The sequence below is a fragment of the Hydra vulgaris genome, chromosome 07 (assembly GCF_038396675.1).
Source record: "Hydra vulgaris chromosome 07, alternate assembly HydraT2T_AEP".
Lineage (NCBI taxonomy): Eukaryota > Metazoa > Cnidaria > Hydrozoa > Anthoathecata > Hydridae > Hydra > Hydra vulgaris.
Genome location: NC_088926.1, coordinates 8,348,879 through 8,373,257, shown reverse-complemented (window position 1 = coordinate 8,373,257; position 24,379 = coordinate 8,348,879). Strand labels below are relative to the sequence as shown.

Below are 24,379 nucleotides of genomic sequence, written 5' to 3'. Positions count from 1 at the left end.
AAATATAACTATATTTTGAGACCAGTGATCTCAAAATATAACTATATTTTGAGATCAGTGATCTCAAAATATAACTATATTTTGAGATCAGTGATCTCAAAATATAACTATATTTTGAGATCAGTGATCTCAAAATATAACTATATTTTGAGATCAGTGATCTCAAAATATAACTATATTTTGAGATCAGTGATCTCAAAATATAACTATATTTTGAGATCAGTGATCTTAAAATATAACTATATTTTGAGATCAGTGATCTGACCCTAAGATGTTCTTTGAGGGTCGGATATTAGACTTAAATTTACGGAACATCAAATTTACGGAACATCAAATCTACGGAAGCGAAAAAATTAAGTAAAGATGGCGTCTGGTAAAACGTTTGGAAGAACCTCGTGTCTATTCTCTAAACAAATTATATCTTTTTTAGTGAGTAATTATATTTAATATAGTAGATATTTATTTAAATAATTATTTATAAATTAAATAACTTGTCACTTCTATTTTCATAATTTTAATAACATTTTTATTTTTATAAAATGGTTTTTTTTGTTAATTAAGATAAATTATAATTTCTTAATTGGTTTTAAGAAAAAGTTAATTACTTTAATCATACCAACTTTAGATATTATATTTAGATTTGATGAAAAATGTTTATTAATTTATTAAATACTACATATTTACGTAATATTACAAATTTAAATTAACTTATCACCCTTGAATTTTCAATACTTTTTTTTATCACCTTGTTTCCCTTTTTAAAATTGGCCATTTTTCAAAAGTCAATGTTTTTGGGAATAACTTTTTTTTATTTTCAAGACTTTTTAGTGCTAAAAACATTATTTCAACTACATTAAAGGGGGTATAAACATAACATTTATCTTTATTTCAAGTTTTCAAAAACATCTTTATTTTTAAAGGAGTAGTATGTACATAAAAATTTCAAACTCTTTGAATACAATACTACTATATATTATTGGAAAGTAGATTAATACAATGCTTTTATGGTGAAAAAATTATCTAAATCGAACCATTCGTTGAAAAGTTATGACGGTTTAAGTACCGATTTTTCGATATATAGATTTGTTGAAGAAACTGTGGTCAAAATTATGTTTTTTTCCACTTAAGTTTTCATAACTTTGTCAATTCTTATCAATATACAAATATCTTGGTATTATAAGATAGGTGTAAGAGTGAGCTACATTTGAAATGTTAACAAGGCCTAAAGTAGAAACCATATCATATGTTGGTTAGAGTTTAACAATTTATGTTTAACTCAAACCACTGGACGTATAGGGTGGACAGAGGGGCACCAAAACACCACCTTACTCTTATAAAACTTATCACTTTTTTTTTAATAAAAATGTGTTTTCGAAGAGAAAATAGTTTTTAAATTCAAAAAGTGATTATAATTTTATACCAGACCATTAACCTATATGAAAGATGTATATAAAAAATTGTTTTTTTTAACACATATTTTTATCATTACTAACATAAGAAAAATTAGTATACAATAAAAAATTATGTTATACATACATAAAAGGTTTTTACATTGATTTATGGGAAGGGCATGTTCTGTCCCTCCCACCACCATCCACCCTAACATAATTTTTGTTTTTTTTTAATTTGGCTAATAAAGTTTTTATTTTGCATGATAAATTATCAAACAAAATGTCTTTTTTATCCATTTTTTGGCGCTTAGATGCTTGTCTTTGGCAAATCTTAGCTCAGATTTTAGCATGATACAGTCGATTTCTAAATCTATTTTTATATCCTACATTAATTGACCATTTAACTACCTTTTCTCTTAAACTTAGATCTAGACTGTGTAGATAATCCACAGTCTTATTTTTTTTAAATCTTAATTTGCAAGAGAAAATTGTTGAATTAGGGGACCATACTTTGGCATCACTAAACATACCTATCAATTCCTCCTCGTCTATATTATGAAGCCTTGCACTAGCTGTCTCCTCTTTAAGTGTGTCTGTAATAGAAAGTAAAAAATATCTATATTTCCTTTTAAAACATCTTCCACTGTAATAAGATATGCAGAAGTCATTTTAAGAAGTTTTTCATCAGTAGAGCATAAACTTGTTGATTCTAAAGTGTTTGGCTGAATCAATTTTCCAAAAAAATCAGTCTGTCAAAAAAAGCAACCCTGCTGGATTGGATTTGCAAGCTTGAACAGTTTTTATAACATTTTTTACAACCTGGATACCAGCAACATGATCAAAAGTTGCATGCTCTGATGTTACATAAAACATTTTCATCCTAGGTCCAGTAAGAAATTTTCTAAATACTGCAAGCACACACATTTGTTTGATTGCGGTTGCACATAAAATAATTTATCTTTAATAAAAACATTTATCTTTATTTCAAGTTATGATAAATTAAGTGGAAAAAAACATAATTTTGACCACAGTTTCTCCAACTTTTATACTTTACTGTTCCAGTTGTAAGATATTGTTTAAATTCGCTGTAATGCTTTATCAGAATAAACAATTACAAAAAAGAACATAAAGGTAGTTTCCATGATACCTTGGAATGATACCTCGTGGTAATTTGTTATTGTCTAAAAAATTTACAGAACCTTGTGGATCACTTTTCGTGTCTTTATATCTTTTTTTGTTTAAAGCTAAAATAATCAAAGTTGCCATGCAGTCATTTCCATATAATTTACTCTCATTCTCCAGAGATTTTAATGCTACCAACATGATGTAGCAATTGTATCAAGAGAGTGCAAATGGCAGTTTATTTCACTAGGATTTTTTCCCCAGGTTTCACAAACTTTGGTTATGGTAAGATGATTAACAGCAGCTCAGTCAGACACTGTGTTTGATATGTTTTCAATAATTCAGTTACGAGATTCATTATAGTTACACATGTAAAAATCTGAATAAGTAAAAGCCATATGATCAATGGCATTACATATGCAGTTTTCATAATCATCAGCGGTTCCACCAGGTAATTTGTCCAGAGCTTAACATTTATCTTTAGACGTCAAGTGAATACTGTTAATATGAACACTTCTTGTGTCGTAGTATCAAATCCAAGAGTCAGCTGAGTGTTGTTGATTGCCCACTCAGCTGCTTGCAAACTTATATACTGCCAAGCTCACAAGCCATTTGTTCAGATATTTTCATATCAGTGAAAAGGTGTTAAACTATGTTAAACCTTCAGTTATTTGACTTAGATTTATTTTTTATTTAATCTAAATCAAATATAAAATAAAATAATTGATTGGCCCCTCTGTCTCCCAAAAAGACATCAGGTAAAAACAAAAATTAGGTGTCAACAGTACAACTAAAATTAGAGTGCCTGCAACAACTAGGAATTCAATAAAATTTAGCAAGTGCCAAGATAAATTAAAAATTAAAATGAAAGGAAAGTTAGAAAAAAATTCCATATCTTCGACATTAATTTCATCCTCAAAGTACAACCAAATTTTTGACAGCAATAAAAATAGCAATAACGTTAATCAACATAATTATAAACCACACAATAATAAAGTTCAATTATTCTAGTTTTCAAAAATACTCTATGTTGATATCAAGTTCTAAAAGGTTTTCCAACAAAACAATTCTTCATCACGCTTACTCAAAACAGACTTTAAAAAACGTGGCACAGAATTGTAGAACAAAATTCGGTTTCGTAAAACGCGATCTCTGCATACCTATAAGGAGTATGGTCCAGCTTACATATATATTTGTGCTTTTTTTTTTTTTTCAAAACATATAATTACGCTCAAGGGTGTTAGAAAACAAAATTAAACTACACTTTACTTAATAAACTTAATAAACAATTTTGAACTCAAAAAAAAAGTTTTTAATTATATCTAAAGCTTATATGTGGGCATTTCCAAAAAATTTCGCACGGCGACTTGTGTATGTTTTTACTATTATTTCATAAAAATAAAACTAGCAATCTCTAATTTACTCAAATTTTATTCTAATTAATATAAATATTATAAACAAAAATGGTATGCGTTATTAATGTTAACAAAGAATAAATTAAGTTTAAAGCGGAATCACGCACAAAACAGAAAAATATATATATTCAGGTAGCCTAAAATATGATAAAAATATTTTTGTTATAATTGTTCTTTAAGAAAATCAAAATAGTATGCATATTGCATAGTCCCAGCTTTTAATTGCTAAAACAGAAAAATAAAAAATCATGCACAGAAATGGAAATGCCCATATATTGGATAGACAATCTTTAAGACATTAACGATTTGTTGGTGTAAAAATCTTAACACGATCAGCTTGACGTGGATATGGGCCTAATGATTTCAAAGTATGACATACTCCTTTTCTAAAACATCTTTATTTTCAAACTGAATAGATGTATAATTTTGTAGGTTCATAATGATATATATATCCTTATAAACCAACAAAGCAATATGTTTTTTTCCATTTTTTGTTTTTAATGGATTTTAAACATTAAAATAATTCCAACCCCTCCCCCCCCCCTCCTCCTCCTTCCTCCTTGAAAATTACTTGAGAAAATTTTTTGTAATAAACTATAAAAAAATAATTAAAAATTGATTTGTTCGCTTTTTATAGTTCTAATTTTTTTAAAGTTAATACTATATATAGGGATGCATAAATTTCTGTTTTATGTTAGCCAAAATTTGCTTAAAAAAGTGTTTCTAAATTTTTCATGATGCATCAAGGTCATCACCTGCTTTACTAATGTCAACTAAAATGATGCTAGTTTAAGAAGAGGTGTAATTGTTTTTTTATGTTCTTTACATTTTTGCTTTTCATTTCAGCTTAAAATACTATAAATTATTTACAAATGTATAACATTTAAGTCAATTTGAAAAAGTGTCACAAATTAAATGATGGGTAAAAATAAAGAATTGAAAGCCCTTATCAAAAAAAAAAATTGGTTGTATATTTGTACATTGTACATTTCTTTGTCCTTGGACATTACATTGTCCTTACATACAAGTGTTAGCTGCAAATTGCGTGCCTGCTTTTTTTTGAAGTCAGTTCATATTATTACAAAAGTAACAAACAGCTGTTTTCTACAGCTGTGCATTGGCTGTTAAAAGGAAATTTATTTTTTATTTTTTTTTAACTAAGAGAAGAATCATAAAGGTTTTATAAGAAAACAGTTCCTCTAACTTTAATCTATATACTATTATTTTTTACTTAATGCGTTTGAAAAATCTATAAAAATCTATGTTCTACAAAACTGTCTCTATAAATACACAGTATTTAACAACTGGATAGTTAACTTTGTAAAAAATTGGAAAGGAAATAAATGTTGATAAATATTTTTATGTGTTAAATTTGTAATATATCAAAATTATAAAAAAGAGTTATACAACTATATACACCTTACAAAAGTAAGGTAGAGTATACTGATGTAAAACAAAAGTGATATGCCAAACTTGTTATTTTGATGTATTGTTTTTTGTTAGTTTGTTTAAATATAGATTTTATCGATATACCTAAATAAGTCAAATAATATTTTTCCTGTTGTTGATGTTTATTTATTGTTAAAAAAATCTTGTAATCAACTTTGATTTAAAAAGGCATCAATTATATCAGGCCCAGCGGAAGGCTGGTAAAATAATGATTTTCACCCAGGTGCCAAGGCTTTGAAGGCGTCAAATTTTTATTATGTACTTATTTATTTCCTGAAAATCCTGAAAATAAATTTATAAGAATAATTACATAAAAATTTATATACTTATTTTATGTGAGAGTAATTATTGAAACACACTTAATTAAAGTAACAAATCACTGCTTATGATTTTTTATAAAAATATTAATGAACAATATATATATATATATATATATATATATATATATATATATATATATATATATATATATATATATATATATATATATATATATATATATATATATATATATATATATATATATATATATATATATATATATATATGTGTGTGTGTGTGTGTGTATATATGTATATGTATATATATATACTATATTTATATTTATACTATTTGTATTTATATAAGTATGTATTTTTTTATTATAAATGTCTTTGAATAAAAAACATTATATCAACTTTTTAAATAAACAATTTAATTATTTTTTTTTTTGTTTACGTTACTACGAAGAATTGTTAAGAATCTTTTTTTTAACTTTTAAATGCATTTATTAAACAATCGTTAGATGTAAGTTGCTACTTTATTTAAAAAGGGTTTAACATAGTATTATAAAAATATTAGTAAAGGTTAATGATTCAAAGTTATTCCAAATGTAATTTAGATAATCTTATCGCTATAGTTGATTATTTATTTTAAGGTTTTAATTTTATTTCTTTATTTAAGTTTTAGTTGAGTTATTTTATTTTTATTTTTTTTTATTTTTTTTTATGAAGATTTATTTGTTGTTGTTTTTTACAATAACTTTTTTTAAGTTTCTTCATAGTAAAGATAATTTTTCACTGCATTTTTAAAATGCATACATATTCTCAAAACATATTAACAGCCTTGGTCAAGTTTTCAAAATCAAATAGTATTTGTGTATTCATATCATGACGTGAAATTGCACACCTTCCTGTCCAAGCTTGAATATGTTAAAAAAACTATTATAACTCAAAAAAACTTTTTAATTTTCTTTAATTTGTTTAGTGTATATTATTTAGTGTATAAATTAATCTATTTAGTGTATATTTGTGTACAATTTTTTTAATGTTTTAATTAAGAAAATTTCATTCATGTGTATTTTTCCACTAACCAATCATTGACATAGTTTGATAGTTTTGTTTTTGAATAGTAGGGGAAGTTCGCGTTTCTAGGGTCTCCTTGAACCTAGGGCCATTCCACTTTATTCAAAATTTATAAAGTTTTAAGTCTTGCCTCTCAGTCAAGTGATTAGTTGTAAAAAAACTTATTTTTTATCCCATTTTGATTCTCAAAGAGTGTTGCTACAGCAAGTTATAATCAGAAAATGCTTTCTGATGGTCTAAAGTAAATTTTTGCCATTGGTATCTTAAATTGTTTTACAATCCTAGAGTAAATGCTTTTTTTTAAGTTCTAGTATATTATGTTGTTTATTACTAAATGCGATGTTCAATAAGTTTCCTCACAATCTGGGTTTTTTAATAGATGACATTTTTCATGACGCGATTAAGTCTTTTATTTTAGGCCATATAGTTTGCTTGTACCAAGGGCCATATGTATGTAAAAAATTTAATTTTGATTGGTGCAATTCTTGTGGTTGTTTTAGGATTACCATTTTATGTGTAGACTTATTTGTCAATTTTGTTCAGAACTATTAGGCAATTTTGTTATTTATTTAAATGTTGCAATCAAGTATAAATTTGTTGAAAACAAAATAAAATGAAGTAAATTTTTAATGTGTCTTAATTGTTAATTTATTATGGAGTTAAACTTAATTTTCAGAGAGCAACCCTAGGTACATGAACTTCCTTTACTATTTTCAAGTTAAAATACTAATGACCTTTTTTTAAAAAATTACAAAATTTATTTTATTAAGGCGCTAAAATATTTTTTCATCCACCTTTAGAATGTCTAGCGGAAGATTTTTTATTTCAATTTTTCTGTATTTGATTTATTGGTGAAATATTAATTTAAAGTTACAAACCCTCATAACTTTAAATTTATGCCATATATTATGTTGGAAACTTAAGTGATTTGAGCCTGAAAATTATCTTAAAGTTTAGGCATTAAACCTTAAATATGGGTTTAAAAAATGAAGATTATATTAATTAGGATTTAAATTTTATACTAAATTATATAATTTCACTTTATTTTAAGAAGTTTATAAACTTTAAAATGTTCATTGTATTTAAACGCCGCATGGTTTTTTTTTCATGAATTTTTTGAAGTATATTAATATATTATTTTAAAAGTTTTGATCGTGTTTTTGTTTTTTTTTTAATTTATTTTTGTAAGAATAATTCCCTCAACCGTACTTCCTGCCCACATCTACAAGACTGTTTTTAAAGGTTGTTTTGTCTCCAGGCTTTAAACTCATGAAAAATCATATTTACAATAAACCTTTTATTTTAAAACAAAACCTTAATGTTACTTAACTCGACTTTTGAAAAATCCTGAATTTACTCATTTTTATGATCTATTCATTTTTATTCTTGTTTGTTATAAGTTAAATTTTATTTCATAATTTTTGGCATACATAGTTTTATCCTTAAAATAAGGATATAATATTAAGCATAATAAAAATAATTAAAGTGCTTTGCTATATACATTTTTCTTTTTTAAGTTCCAATATTTTCTATTTTCTTTTCTTTGTTTTAGAGGCACAGTTCTTCTAAATCAGCTAACTCTTGTAAGTATATTTTTATGTAAACATGTGTGTGTGTGTGTGTGTGTGTGTGTGTGTGTGTGTGTGTGTGTGTGTGTGTGTGTGTGTGTGTGTGTGTGTGTATATATATGTATATATATATGTATATATATATATATATGTATATATGTGTGTGTATGTATATATATGTATATATATATATATGTATGTATGTATGTATGTATATATCAAATTATTCATTAAAAATAAATATTTTTTCAATGTTTTTTTCAGAAACTGTTGTTCATTATATATAAATGGACATCACTGACTTTTTCCTTGGAATTTTTAAGTGACGTAAATACTATTTTTAGTCTTTCTTTTTTGTTTAAAAACAAATCAATATCTAAAAATGTGCTTCCAATGATGTAAGGGGTTTTAAAAGACAGTTGACCCTACTGCTTCTTTAGCTAGTTTCTTTTTGTTTTCCCGTTGAAACATCTTTGGGAAGTTATTACATTTTGTTAACATCTAATGTGGAGTGATTTTTTTTTTTTTCTAATTAATTTTAATAAAAGTCAAACCTTAACACAAAATTAATGAGAAACAGCAATAGTTAAAATATATTTTTCTTATCAGTATCTGAATCTTCTGGTGCCAAATCTTGTGTTCCTGTGTTAGACGTAACAAAATTATCAGAAAAACTCAGGTTTTCATAGGCGCCTCAGAACTCATAAAACGTTATATTTGGCAGTTCTTATTGGTAGAACTGAGAAATACATATTAAATAGATTGAGTGCAATTTCTTTTTGACTATTTTGTCTGCTTCTTACCAAAACAGTATTTTCAATATTGCCATTTCAGTTGTTACCAAAGAAACGCAGTGCAGGGTGTATATCTTGAATGACAAGTTCTCTAACTGGTTGAGTTTTTATCAGACATGCACACTTAGAATATTGTTTTAAGTAATCAGAAAATCTGAAAAAGTTTTCATTAAAAAAATTTACATTAAAAGGTGAAGGTTTTTTTCTGCAACTCTTAAGAACCTGACACCAATACTCAAAAATTTCAACATTAGCCTTTATATTACTATTTGCCATGTCACAATCGCATTCAATATAGGATTGACCTTGTATAGGAAATGACACTTTTATACATTTAAAACGTTTTTAAAAGTGAACCATCCAATGGAAAAAACGAAACACAGTGTAATTTATAAAATTTGCTAAGTAAATGTAATTTAAAAACTGTGTCAGAATACTCATTAATAATAAAATGATAAAGCATAGAGCAAACATCATCAATCCCTTTTTTCCTGTTGTTTCATCATATGTTAAAAGAAAAACTTCATCACTGGATAGAATATGTATATTAAATGAAAATAACTTATGCTGTCTTTGGTAATACACATTGTTAGTGGATTATTAGGCAACAGTAAATTTTTCTGAAAATCAAATACAATAGCTTTAAACGTGTTAATGTTTTTGCTCCTTTTTTTTTTTTTTTTTTTTTGCATCTGATTTTCTGTTATAAAAGCAGCTTTTCTTGTGTCAAATTCATTCTCTATTTCAAGATCTTTTTTTTATTAAGTTTGATAATATCTTCACCAACTGTATTTAAAAGCTCTTGTTAGTGTGTTTTATATTTTCAATGAACTCATCGCAAGCTAAACAAGTGTCTTTTTGTGGAAAGTTAAATGATGTTAAATTTATTGTTAAAAACTACTCTGTATGTTTCGTATCCTACTTTAACAGTTGGGTAACCATGTTTGAATAATTCAAACATTTTTGAGACATTAAGATCTTCAGATAAGTAAATTTTTTTGGTTTTTTTAATAGCATGAGACGACCTTCCTCTGAAAGAAGATAATTGTTTTTAGATAACTTCACCGTCACTATCTGTTAATTTGTGTGGCCAATTTTTATGTTTGCCTTTACCATCAATTGGAGGGCGACCTAAAAAAACAAAATTACCCAATATTTATATACACAAATATGTATAATATATACATGAAGACCTCAATGGATGAACGATCACTCACGAATTTGATTTTTTTGAGTTATTACCCTTTTATTGTAGCCCTGGGCTCATACATTGTCTTCCTGAAGTGACTAATCGAAAAATGATCAGAGTCATGAGTTATGGGAATTTTAAAAAATGCCACACATTGGCAGAATAATGTATAATATATATATTCACACATATATATATATATATATATATATATATATATATATATATATATATATATATATATATATATATATATATATATATATATATATATATATATATATACACATATATATAAATACACATATATATATATATACACATATATATATATACACATATATATATATATATATATATATATATATATATATATATATATATATATATATATACTCATATATATATATAGGCTTGCCCAGGAAGGTGTGCGATTTCACGTCATAATATGGTCACGCAAATACTATTTGATTTTAAAACTTGCCACAGCTGTTGATATGTTTTGAAAATTTGTACACATTTTAAAAATGCGCTGAAAAAGTTATCTTAACTATAAAGAATCAAGAAACTTAAAAAAGTACTTATCGTAATTGAGTAAATAAATCTTCGTAAAAAAAAATAACGAAAGATAAAATAAAAATATCTTAACTAAATCTAAAACAAAAAAAATGAAATTAAAACTTAACTAAAATAAATAATAAACTATAACGATTAGGTCGTTTAGAATAAATAACTTTGAATCGTTTATTTTTACTGTTTTTATAGTATGATATTACGCGAAACCCTTTTTTTATTAAGTAATAACTTACATCTAACAATTGTTAAACAAATGCACATATTTATAAGTTAAAAAAAAAGATTCCTAACATTTCTTCGCAGTAATGTAAACAAAAGAAAAAATAATTAAATCGTTTATTTAAAAAGTTGATATTATTTTTTTTTATTCAAAGACATTTATAATTAAAAAATACTTTCTTATATAAATATAAAAAATATATATATACTATTCATAAAATTTTTATAAAAAGTCATTAGCAGTGATTTCTTACTTTATTCAAATGCGTTTCGGTAATATAAAAACATAAGTAAAGATCAAAAGTTATTTAATTCAACAGCTTTCAAAAAGGTTTGCTTTTTTTTTTCTCAACTAAATCTTTCTACTTTTCGAGTGAATTAACTTTAATGATTCTTATATAAAGTTTATTAAAGAGACCATCGCTGTTTAAAGTTGTCACTTATAAATTTAATTTTTACTTTTTTTGTTTTACTTATAAAAAATTTTTATATAATTAAATAATATAAATGAAACTTTATACAGCTTTTGATAATACTTTAATTAAAATCATTAGCTACTTAATTTAAAAGCGTTAGTAAAGATAAATGTGTCGAAGTTATTTATTTTTAACGTAATTATTCGTAATTATTATTACACCAATTTTTCAATGCATTTGTTGAATACTGTGGTTAAATTGTCAAAACCAAGCCTTTCCAGGAAGCGTGTGCTGTCGCATGCTTTATACGTCCATGTCTAAAGTAATTTTTTGAGACAACTTGACCACGTTTTTATATAGTAAGCGTTTTAATAATTTGTGGCAAAACAAAGCTTTAAGAAACTAGAGAATAAAACACCAATACTCAAAGAAAAGAACCAAAGACTATACAAAATAGAAAGTCTAAATATAATAAGCTGAAAATAATTTGATAATAAAAAAATAATATGAAAATAAAATACCTAAATATTTTACTCTTTTTGGTTTGTTATTATTTAGGCGTTTGTTATTTTCCACTACTTAAATTAATACAAAGGATATCAATGCACAGGGAAGCGAGAAAAATAATTGCTATTAATTTGTTTTTAAAAAAAAAAAATTTCAATAAGTTTTCATGTAAAAATTGAAACAATCTTGCAAAATTTTGTGGCTTAATGCATTGTTAATTTACTGAACTTTCTTAAAGAAATTTTTAGGAGCCTATTTAAAACTTTTTCTTAAGTTTTTAAATACATTTTTTTTAAACAGCAATTGTTATGCTCAAAATCTCTAGTAGTTTGTATTAGGCATTGGGCAATATAAAAGATACAATTTCAGACATGCATCAAATGCGGTAAATACATTTATTAAAGAGACTATGATATTTTTTTATTTAACTTATTCCATCATTAACAAAATTTATTAATCAAATAGTATTTATTACAAATAAATAAATAAAAAAACTTTTGTTTTTCTATTATATAAGTATTGAGAAAAAATGTCAAATAAAGAAAAAACTTTTTTAAAAGCGAAAAGATGTAAAAACAAGTAGACATAATAAATGAATAAACGTAAGAATAAAAAATAACTAAATTTCTTATAGTTCTAGTGTACATAGCAAATTAGTTTCGTAATTATATGGACTGATAAAAATTGTGAGTAAATTGCATATCAAAACTTTCGATTGTTGTTAAATCGTTATAAAAGATGTGTTTTTTTAACAACTTCTCTAAAAAAATGAATGCAAAAGTTGGATAAAATTTTATTTAAAAAAAATTATTATTATTTACTTTTTTTAATCATTAAATTTTCTAGTTTATTTAATTAAACTTGATAATTTGTTACAATTTTGTTTCCTTTTATTAGGATTGCTTTATTTTTTCTTAGTAGAAAAGTTTAACTTTTTGCCGCACATTGAAACGCTTTATAATTTAAAGATTTGAACCAAGATTTTTTGATTAAAAATAAGTAATAAATACATACCGAGAAAAACTAATCTTGTTGTATTAGCCGAAGTTTGCCTTTTCCATTTTACTCAAAAACTCGGAGTCTTTAAATTGTACATCGCAATCTACAGATTTCGGCGATTCCTCTAAAGCTCATTTAATTCATAAAATTTTTAGTATTTGACATCAGACTTTTGACAAATAAAAAATGTAATTAAACAAAGCTGTGCTTTTCTACTTTTATTTAAAAATTACGTTGTAGTATTTTTTTAACATACAGCAAAACAAATTTATTTGTATTATATTTCCAAACATCGCAAAAAAAGTTTTGTAAAAAGTAAAGATAATTATTTTTATTTTATAGGAGCAACTTATTTTTTACAGATTCTTAATAATTTTTAGATTTATATATCTTACTTATATTTTTTTTGTTTCACATTAAAACATGTATTAAAGCTTTACTTACCAATCTAATGATTTTTTTATTTATTTCTTATAATTTTTTTTACATTATATAGAACGTTATATATAAGGTCTCTCGTTTTTGTTCAAGAGAACACAGTATTATATATACTGAATCTTACTCATTTTCATTTAAACAATGGGAACTACTTTCTAACTTCACTGGTCATTTTTACGCTATGACATTTTTTGTTCTTCTGTTGAAAAAAATTATTTATAAACAATTACTTTCATTAACTAACAGTATTACAGATATTTGATGAACTGTTAAATTTTTTTATTATAATAAATTTTTAATTACTCTGATTTAATTTAAATTGCTAAATTTGCTAAATTGAATATGGATAAAAAGAAAATATCATTATATTTTGAATCTGATTTTTGATAACGAAACTTTTAAAATGTCGGCAACTCCATATCAATTAGAACCTGTTAAGGTTACAAAAAAAAATCAAAGATTACACTAAACAATATAGTTGGGGGTCGTCCATAAAGGGCGTCATTCAGAATTTAATTACTAACCAGAAGTAGAAGTTTATTGGCTCTCCTCCACTCCTCTTAATGCCAAAGTATTATAAAATGACAAAAAAAAATTTTTACTTTATGGCAATAAGTCAATTAATTTCGTTAATTTTAATTAAGTTTACTTTTTATATGGAAAGAAGAATAAAGATTTTTAAAAATTCGTTTTAAATTTTACTGGTTCTTTAATATATTTTCCCTACTTTGAGAACAAATACATTCTTAGGGTTTTTTGTGATCTTAGAATGAAACAACACAATATTGCATGATTTTATGAGCTTTTTATTTATTGCTAAGTCATTCTAAATAATAAATAAATTTAGTTTATGGTAATATTTTGATATTTACAGTTGCGATATAACAAAAAAGCAATGTTTTGGTTGATTTTTTTACTTAGTTTTTTTTATTTACCTACTTTTGTTATAAAAAGACTTTAGTACCCCCGTTATTAAAATCATTTGTTTTAAACTTGGTTCAAACCTTTTTTTTCAACATTATCTTTAATATGAACACAGCATGTGTTAAGAGTTTGGGATCCCTTTAAAAGCAGACAAAACAAAGAAAGAAAAGTTTTGTTAAACAATACAGTTAATTTCTTAGTTTTATGCTTTATTATTTTTAAGTTCCCTTTGTATTTTAGCATTCTTACGGCAATTTTTGATTCCTGTTTCGAAAATCTTTTTTTAAGTGCATAATTTTATACTTTTTAAATGTTATTTTTTTATTTTGAATAGAGTGTTTAAAAGTTTAAATGAATTTCATGACATTTATAGCATTTTAAAATTGGGATATATCTGAATTAAGTATAAAAATATGAAAAAAAGACATAAATGGATTGTATGGTTTTATATAGAATAACCAGTCATTCAACTGGGCAACTCAAGGCACATATAGTCTTGATTTTTTAAAGTATACTCATTTTGTGTTTAGTTAATAATATTGGTTTATCAAAGACTTTAAGAAGCCTTGCTGGTTCAGATCAACATATGTGAGTTTGAATTTTAATAACTTTGTAAATTACAATTTATTCTTCATTATTTAGAGTTAACCACTTATCAAAATCTTCAAAAATTTCATCAATTTTATTTGAAAATTCATCACATTGTTTTAGATCTTCATCTTCTTTTATTTTTTTTTTAATCTAAATAATAATAATAATAATAATAATAAATTTTAATCTAATTTTAATTTAAGACTAGTATTTGAGAAATCATGAGCAGGCCTTCCCAGGAGAGGCGTGCGGTCGGTCGCTTTGAGTGACCACGCATATATATATATTTTTTGAGAGTTTGGCCACGGTTTTTTAGCATATATTAATGACGCATTTTTAAAAAGGCGCTGAAAAAACCTAACTAAATTGTCGTATTATTTTATTATTTTTATTCATAATTTATTCCTATTATTAATATAAAAATATGAACATAAAAATGAAATATATATATTTATACTTATTTATAAAAAAATTTTTTTTCTTATTACAATTTTTTTTTTTATGTCTAGTAAACATTAAAAAAAAAATTTATTTATTTATATTTATTTATATTATAATTATTTATAATATATTTTTAGGTGTTGATTTTTTCAGCAACGATATTTGAGACAAGGCGAAAAAATAAACAGAAAATGTGACCGAAAACTTTTTTAATCAATTTTGAAAAATATGCTCTGCCGACGCGGGATGCGAACCCGGGTCTCCGCGGCGCTTTGTAATGTCTTAACCGAATGAGCTAAACATTCATATACTTATCAAGAACCTTGTAGATAATAATTCTTCTAGAACTTAGAAGTTATTTTTTGTAAAAAGACATACTTATGCGAAAAAATTTAAAATTAAAAAAAAAAAAATGTAAAATAAAAAAATAAAAATTTGTTATAAGAAAAAAAAATTAAAAAAAAATATATATATATATTATTTTTATGTTATTATTTCCTTATTAATGAAAAGAATAAATTATTAAAAAAATTACAAAATAATACAACGAATTTAATTTGATTTTTTCAGCGTCTTTTTAAAAATGCGTTATTTTTAATATATGCTAAAAAAGCGTGGCCGAGTTATCCAAAAAAATATATATATATCCGTGTTCACTCAAGGCGTGCGACCGCACGCCTCTCCTGGGAAGGCCTGATGAGTGCAATTGCGACTACATACAAAACTCAGTATATTTTTTATAAAGCAGCTCATGTGATTATATATAAGTTCTAGTTATTAAAATATTTTCTGAAAAAATATTTTCCTTGTCAATTCATGATCGGCCTCATCTATAAGAACTGAAAAATTTTTCAATGGAAGCATCATATAGACTTTATAAGAACATTTAGAGTTGTTTTTTTGTAAATATTTGTAATCTAAACAACCCTCTCCTCGATTAAAAGAGTAGTAAACTTGATTTGTCATCTCTTCGTAATACTAAAACATTTTTGGATGAACTTTGAATTAATTGTGATTTGATTTAAATATAAACAAAAACTTTTCAAAAACTATTTTTCACATCACACTCTTTAGATTTGGAGTCCAGTAATGGCGGAAACCTATGGAGTATTTTCGTTCCCAATCTCTAATGTAGTAACTTTTTTTAAAAATACATCTTTAATTGGTACTTTTATATATATATATATATATATATATATATATATATATATATATATATATATATATATATATATATATATATATATATATATATATATATATATATATATATATATATATATAGAATGTTTGAACCTTAAATGTGTGGAATTTATCTCAAGCATACATACAAAATATTTTCTTCTCATGCATGTATGGTAGTAGATGCCTACAAAATGAAAAAATTCTGTAACTTATTTCATGGATTTGTGTTTAAAATTATAATTAAAGTTAAAATGTCAACTCTTATTTTGGAAAATTAGATGTAGGTTTATTTGCATTATTTAAACTATAAACTAAATGGGGTAGTTTTTAATGTTGTATTTGATTCTAGATCCTAATTGTAAAAAATTCTCTATACAAAAATTTTTGTCTTAAAAAATTTTTTTAAAAAGGCATTTTTTTTAAACTTCAAACAAAAATTTCATTTTATATTTAAAATAGTAAGGCAAGTTAGTGTATCTATGGCCTTGTTGTTTATAGGGCCACCCCACTTTATTTGAAATTTATAAAGTTTTAAGTTATGCTTCTCAGTCAGGTGATTAATTATTAAAAATTTTATTTTTTAATCCTATTTTGAACCTCAGAGAGTGTTGCTATAGCAAGTTATAATCGGAAAACCTTTTTTGATGGTCTTGCAAAATTTTGCTGCCGGTATCTTATATTGTATTACAATCCTAGATGAAATGCTTTTATATAAGTTCTTGTATATTATATTGTTTGTTACTTAGGTACAAAATGTGATGTTCACTAAGTTTCTTCTCAATGCGATTTTGTTGATCGATAACGTTTTTCATGAAGCTATTAAGTCTTGTAGTTAGGGCCATATAGTTTACCCATACCTAGGGATGTATGTTGTTCTCTGGAAAAAAAATTTGTTTGAATACAAGATAAGTTGTTGAATTTCGATTAGTGCATAGCGTTTTTTTTTTGTTGTTGTTGTTGTTGTTGTTGCTTTGTTATTACCATTTTATGCGTAGACTTATTTGTCAGTTTTGTTCCGAGTTATTAGTCTTTTTTTTTTTTTTATTATTTAAGTGTTGCATTCAAATTATGGTAAATAAAATTTAATAAATTTGTAAAAAAAACTCTAATAACTGGTGGCCCTAGGTACAATTTATTAAAAAATAGCTTATTTTACCTAGGGTCACTAATTTTTAAACCATTCTTTTTGGCGGACTTTTATAATTTAAGTCATTATACCTATATTAATAAAAGGCACTATACCTTAAGTCATTATACCTATATTAATAAAAGAGATGTGATCGTATCAGTTTCGGTATTTTTATACATAAGGTTGATCGTAAATTTGGCACAATTTGGACATGTGTAAAAAACACAGTGTTTATTCTGCATAAAAATATATTTGTGTTGATATTATTTGAGAGAAAAACTAATTAAAACTTTTTTATAACTAGTTAAATTTTTGAGCACACTCAACTAGCGATACAAAAAACATTTAAACCTCTCGAAAAAGCCTCATGAAAAAGCAGTATAAAAGTTGAATAAAGTTTTTTTAATGATATTTTTGTTCAATAAACTGATTTTGTTGTTCGTCTTTTAAATTTCATAAAAATGTTAACACCTGTCATTAAGGCTTTTATTTTTTTTTTATAAACCAATATTATTTCTTTAGCACATAATTAACCATATTTCAACACATGACAAAACAGTTAAATATTTTAATTTTTTATTTATTAAAACAAAAAATATATGCCTACAAAAAACAACAATTTTTGTTAAAAAAAATCTAACAATGCAGCAATAATTAGAATTAAAGTTATGCAATTCCCAGTGGACTCAACAAGTGTTTTTTAACATCTATCAAAAGTATTAATGCATTTAAATGCATGATTTAGACATCTTTAATACGTCATGTCCCACAGAGTCTTTATAATTCTTAATGTTTCTAAAAAAACAGTAACAAAAGAACATTTATAACATTCTTTGAAAAATTTATAATATCAATCTTATGTTTAAATAGTAAGAAGGCATGATTTATAGTATCAGAAGTTGGGTTTAAAAATTATGTTAGCGCTATTTTTTTTTCTAGGTTACAAACTGTAAAAAAACTTAATAAAATTCAAGTGAGACAACTTCAAAACTCAATGGCTACAATGTGTAAGTTTGAAGGTTTTTTTATTTTTTTTTATTTTTAATTGATTTTATGTACTATTTTTTATGTGTAGCGTACAACAGCATCAATTTTTTTTCAAATAAGAATATTTTTTGTAAATTCAAGTTTTTATCTTTAAAAAAATTATTCACGAAACTAAATCATGTTTATGTAATTTATACATCTGTAATGTGCTAAATGTTTTTTTACTTTTTTTGTTTATGTAAGTAAAATAAAATCAACCAATAAAATCATTAATGAAGTTATATAAGAGTTAATAAATTTTTGTGTTTAAAAAAAGATTGTATTTTGCACAAGCATTATTTCATCAGTGTAAACTGAATTACTCAAGTGTAAAGGCGGGCGTGGTCGATCATGCGCCCTTCCTGCCGAGGCCTGCATCTGTACAATATGTAAAATATCTGTAATTTTATTATGATGTTATACATTAATACACATTGGTGTATGACATCATAAAAGTAAAGATAATTAACACCTATCTGATACAAGAACAGCAAATTATACATACTAACATGGTTGGGAACTAATCAAAATTTATAATATTGTAATTCATTTACAGGCAAAAAAAAATTTGAATATAGTTTTAATACAGTCATTATATTCAACATTGTATATTTTTTAAAAATACGTACACAGATATATATGTAAACATTTATAATAAAGGTTTGTAATAAATCAATGCTAACAAGCTAGGTTTTGGTTTGTAATACTGTTGTTATTTTTGCATATGTTCTTACTTCAACTTCTTCAATCTGTCGTCGGTTTTCTAAAGATAAAATAAATAAAACATTGAGAACATGGAGAAATGAGTTAAGCATGATACTACCCGGGACATGGTGGGGATCTTCTTTGGAACTTCTTACTTATGAGGTTAGCGCTCTACCACTACTCCGCTACCGCATATGTAATGTGAAACTAAAACAAATACCTTACTTTACTAATAACCCTATAAGAAGCATTTTTTGAATAATAAATGATTCTTCATTAATAAATGAAAGTTTAGTCATTTCATTAACTTTTAATATCATTTTATAGGAACTTTAATGCAACAAGGAAATAAAATTTTAATAAAAACTAAATTATAAAAAAAAAATGAAATACAAACTACTTTCACTAATGGTTGAAAGGTTACATAATTTTCACATGCATTGATACCTATCACAAACAAAACTAGTAAATAGAATTTCTAAAATCTATTCAACTTTTTCTTTATGGCTCAAGATGAGTTAATGATAAATCAAAACAAGAATGAATATGCACATAAATAAAATAATAAACAAAATAAATGCAATTTTCAATCATCAAGTCAATATATTTTTTCATGAATAAAACCTTTAAGAGCTGTTGTTTATTTAAGTCACCATTGACAATGGTTTCATTATGGGAAGATTGTATAAAATTTATTCGCTTATATTCACACTGCAGTATATGGCAGTTTGTAAAGCATATTTCAAGTGGTTTTAAATCGGAACAAAAAATAAGTATTTAAAAGTAATATTTTTATGTTGTTTTTTTGTTTGTTTGTTTGTTTTTCTCTCTCTTTAAAACCCTTATAAATATTATTTATATACTTCTTGTGAAGAAATATAGACTCAGAAGCCACAACCAGCATTTTTAGGGGGCCTATTTAGAAATTAAGGGGCCTTTTTTTTTTTCTTTATATAATATAAATCTTACATAAACACATTAAAACTTCATATTTCGATTTTAGATGTTTGCTTTCTGTTTCTTGCAGAACTTCAGATATTGGTGTGTTTTCGAATGTGTTTTTATTTTTAACAAAATTTTTAAAGCATTTTAAAATATCAAAAACTACATTTATTGTACTTGATGACAAACTGATCTCGAGTTGAAATTCCATATGATCTTTTTGTTAAAGACTTTGAGCAATCTGCAACCCATTTGATAATGTTTACAAAATAACTCAGCTTCAGCTTCTTTATTTGGAAAAAAAATATTTTTATACCTTGGATTTAAAAATGTGGCTAAAATTAGATTTTTGTCATTGAGATATTTTTCAAATCTTTCATTCGCTGATTTTTTACATTCTTTTGAAGTTGTCCCTAATCCTAAAAACAAGGGAGAGTTTTCAGCTTTAACCACCATGGTTTTTATAACTTGTACAGTTGAAACTATAGCAGATGCAATTGCTTCACGCTCACTTGAAAAATTTGTCATATCGTTAAATATTTTTAAAAATCGTAGCAACTTTTCTAAAATAATCCATTCATCGTTCTCCAGTGACTTTATTTTAGAGTTGTCATTATCAAAACAAAATGGGATCAAAGCACGCTTCTGTTCAAAAATTCTTTCATACATAAAATTTTTCTTTTAAACATAAAATATTGACTATTCCTTCATGGTGTAATGTCTTATTTGAACCTATTTTCTGGCACTTGATGAGTGTGATATTTTTGATAAGCTTCAAAAGAAGATGGAGAATTATTAAAATGGGTTATTATACTTTTACAAGTTGTTGATATATTTTTAATATATATATATGGGCAAATAATGCGTCGTTCAACACAAGTTTCAAAGTGTGTAAAAAACATGGCAAACTGTTATAGCCTGTCTCTCTTATTTCACCTACCAAATATGGTGCATTATCTCTAGCAACTAAATGTAACTTTGAAGTTGGATAAAGAAAGTCATTCGTAGAACTTTAAATTGCTTTACATTTATTTTTGGCACTATGCGATACATTAAGTTGACAAACTCAAAGAATTACCCATTATTGGTGAAATTCATTACTTAATCAAGCTGAGAAATTACTATTTTCCGTTAGTGCCCATCCATCAGTTGTAAATGAAATGTATGAAGCATTTATTTCTTTTTGGATATTTTGTCTGATTTTGTTGTATATATTTTGAAAAACAGAGTTTAGTATGAATTTTCTACTTGGAATGCAATAGTTAGGACATATATGATTTAGCAATCTATGAAATCCGATGTTTTCCACTATAGACAAAGGTTGAATATCAACTGCAATCATTTCTGCAATATAGTTATGAGTTAATACCGACCTGTGATCATTAATGTCCCTGGGCCTTTTTCTCTCAATTGTTTCAAACAAAGTTTGTTGGGACTGTTTTGAGCAACTTGCTTCCGTTTACTAGATTTTCTTCAACACATTTTGTTCATTTTCTGCTCTCCTATCGTTTTCTTCCTTATTAAGTTTCAACTCTTTGCTTGCTATTTCTTTATGTTTTGTCTTAGTATGATGTATATGAACATATACATCATACTAAGTTGTGTTAAAAGACTTAGATTTTCTTTGTTACCTCTTGTAATCTTCAGTTTGCATGTGCTACATATTGCAAATGAAGCATCTTCAGGAGAAATAGTAAAATATTTCCACACCCAACTACGTGATTTTATTGGGATTCTGTTTCCAAACAATGCTGCTACCATTCTGAATAAATATTTGGTTCTGCAATTTTAATTAATTTATTAGTAATTTAGATTTTTAAATAACAATCATAGAAATATAGAAGGCAATACTCGAATATATATAGATAACTATGCTTAAATAGGTTACATTTAAGTATAACAATAAAATAACACAAAATAAAAACAGCATTATAGTAATAAAAGTATAAATACATTCAGCTGTTAAATTAAAGCTTATAAACATCATTTTAAGAATAAACAAATCTGCTTGTAAACAAAGTCAATATAAACAATTTCTCAAAAAAATTCTAAGAAATGCATAAAGTTTAGATTATTTATTATTTAATTAATATCATAATGCAGGATAAAAATAATAAAATTCTATCGGTTGGAAAATCGGTAAATTAATTAAAGAAAGGCCGATATCGATTCCGATTCTGCAAAAAGGGGCCGATTAAGCCGAAGCCAATTAATTGGTATATCACTATTGTGTGTGCATATATATATATATGTGTGTGTGTGTGTGTTTTATCACAAGTGAATGTGTCATCACTAGTGTATATATGTGTGTGTGATTATATATATGTATATATATTTATATATATATTTAAATGTATTTATATATATATATTTATATTAGGATGGTTTTTTTTAAAAACAGCTCATTAGAACCTCCCATTCTTATCCATCTACAAAACAAAAATTTGTTAAAAATTGGAGGCGAATTGAATCATTTTTGAAGGTTGCACGATATCTTTAATCATCAGACAGATCTCAAATGAAAATTTAAATTTTTCTTCTAAAGTATATCATATTGGGTCTTGAATTAAGCGAAATAATCATAGAGATTATTGGTTTAAATTTTATAGCCTAAAAGCTTAAGCCAAATAAATTGTTTTCAATATAAGATAAAAAAAGTACAATCTTAATGCGTAAAATTTATATTTTAAATGTATTTTCATTTACGTGTATTTTAGTAGAAATAATTTCGTCAACAACTTTTAAATACAATTTAAAGTTTACTGTCGTGATAAGTTTGTATATTGACAATTACTAATAAGATTTTAACGTTATATATTATATATGTAACGTTGCATAAAACTGTATTTTGAATTTAAAAATTAACACTTAACTGACAACATTTTGAAAACTGCAAAAATAAATTACCCATTAGGCTAGGTGAATAAAAAAAGCAATTGATTTCACTCAGTGTTTTTGGAGTAATTGCTCAGTTTTATTTGAATAAAAATTTGAGCAAAATCGCTCAAATTTATATTCACGGAAAGCTAAGCAATTTGCTCCAAAAACGCTGAGTAATTGCTCAGCTTTACGTGAATAAAAATTTGAGCAATTGTTCGAAAAATGCTAAGTCAAAGCAATTGCTCTTTTTTATTCACGCGGTCTATTATTAACAGAGTTTTAAAGTATTCGTTGTAGTTTATTTTATCCCGTTAATTTTGTTGTTTTTGGTGAGAATTACTCGGTTATTTTAACGGAGAATTTTTTAGAGTGTATTTATAGAATAACTATTTAATAATATTCTTACTTTGTTAGTTTATAATATAGATAATAATAATTTTAAATATCTCAAATATACGGATCTCGTGACAACATAAACTTACAAATGTTTTGTGTTTTAGGCTTAAGTTCAAAGGTTAATTTATGTATGAATCTTCTTGCAAGTACAGATAGTGATCTTGTTGAAGTGGGTGAAGATTCTGATGATGTTTGTTCTCAATCGGGCCATAAAAAGAAAGCAAGGGGACTCAAGATTCTGTAAAACTTTCAATCTGATGTATTTTTGATGTTAATAATTTAATACTTTTTATGAGTAAAAAAACTTGGTCGAAGATATTTTTTATAAAAAGGAGCGAAATAAATGAGCTAATATTAATGAAAAATTTTTATCTAACTGATACACTTGTTTCTGACTGTTTTTTTGTTGTTTTTTTTTTTTTTTAAATTGAAGTGCTAAATGTTTTTATCGTAATTCAATGGTATGCAACTGCAAAATTAGTCAATTGAATTTTTTCATAATAAACTGTGTTATCGCATCATATAAATTATCTTTTGTTATAAAGCTGGGTGTAGAATTTAATTTTTAACTTACACCTACTCTTGCATCAAACTATTTACCCATTTAATTATGGTTAGTTTAGAAAAGTACCGCTAAATATTAGAGCAAATTTGTGTATTAAAAATAAGTAGTTGAATGTTTTTTTTTAATTTGAAAATTTATTAATTGCTCAAATACTAATATTACGATAATT

At 25.1% G+C, this 24,379-nt stretch overlaps 1 protein-coding gene across 1 annotated transcript; it reads left to right on the top strand.

The window, feature by feature from the left end:
* The first annotated feature begins 315 nt into the window (after window positions 1-315).
* Window positions 316-23,959, top strand: LOC136082275 (uncharacterized). The gene is made up of 5 exons (XM_065800959.1): window positions 316-429; window positions 8,273-8,303; window positions 14,881-14,938; window positions 18,636-18,703; window positions 23,750-23,959. The coding sequence occupies exons 1-5, from the start codon at window positions 364-366 to the stop codon at window positions 23,887-23,889; spliced, it is 363 nt and encodes a 120-aa protein (XP_065657031.1). The 5' UTR covers window positions 316-363; the 3' UTR covers window positions 23,890-23,959.
* Window positions 23,960-24,379: the final 420 nt, after the last annotated feature.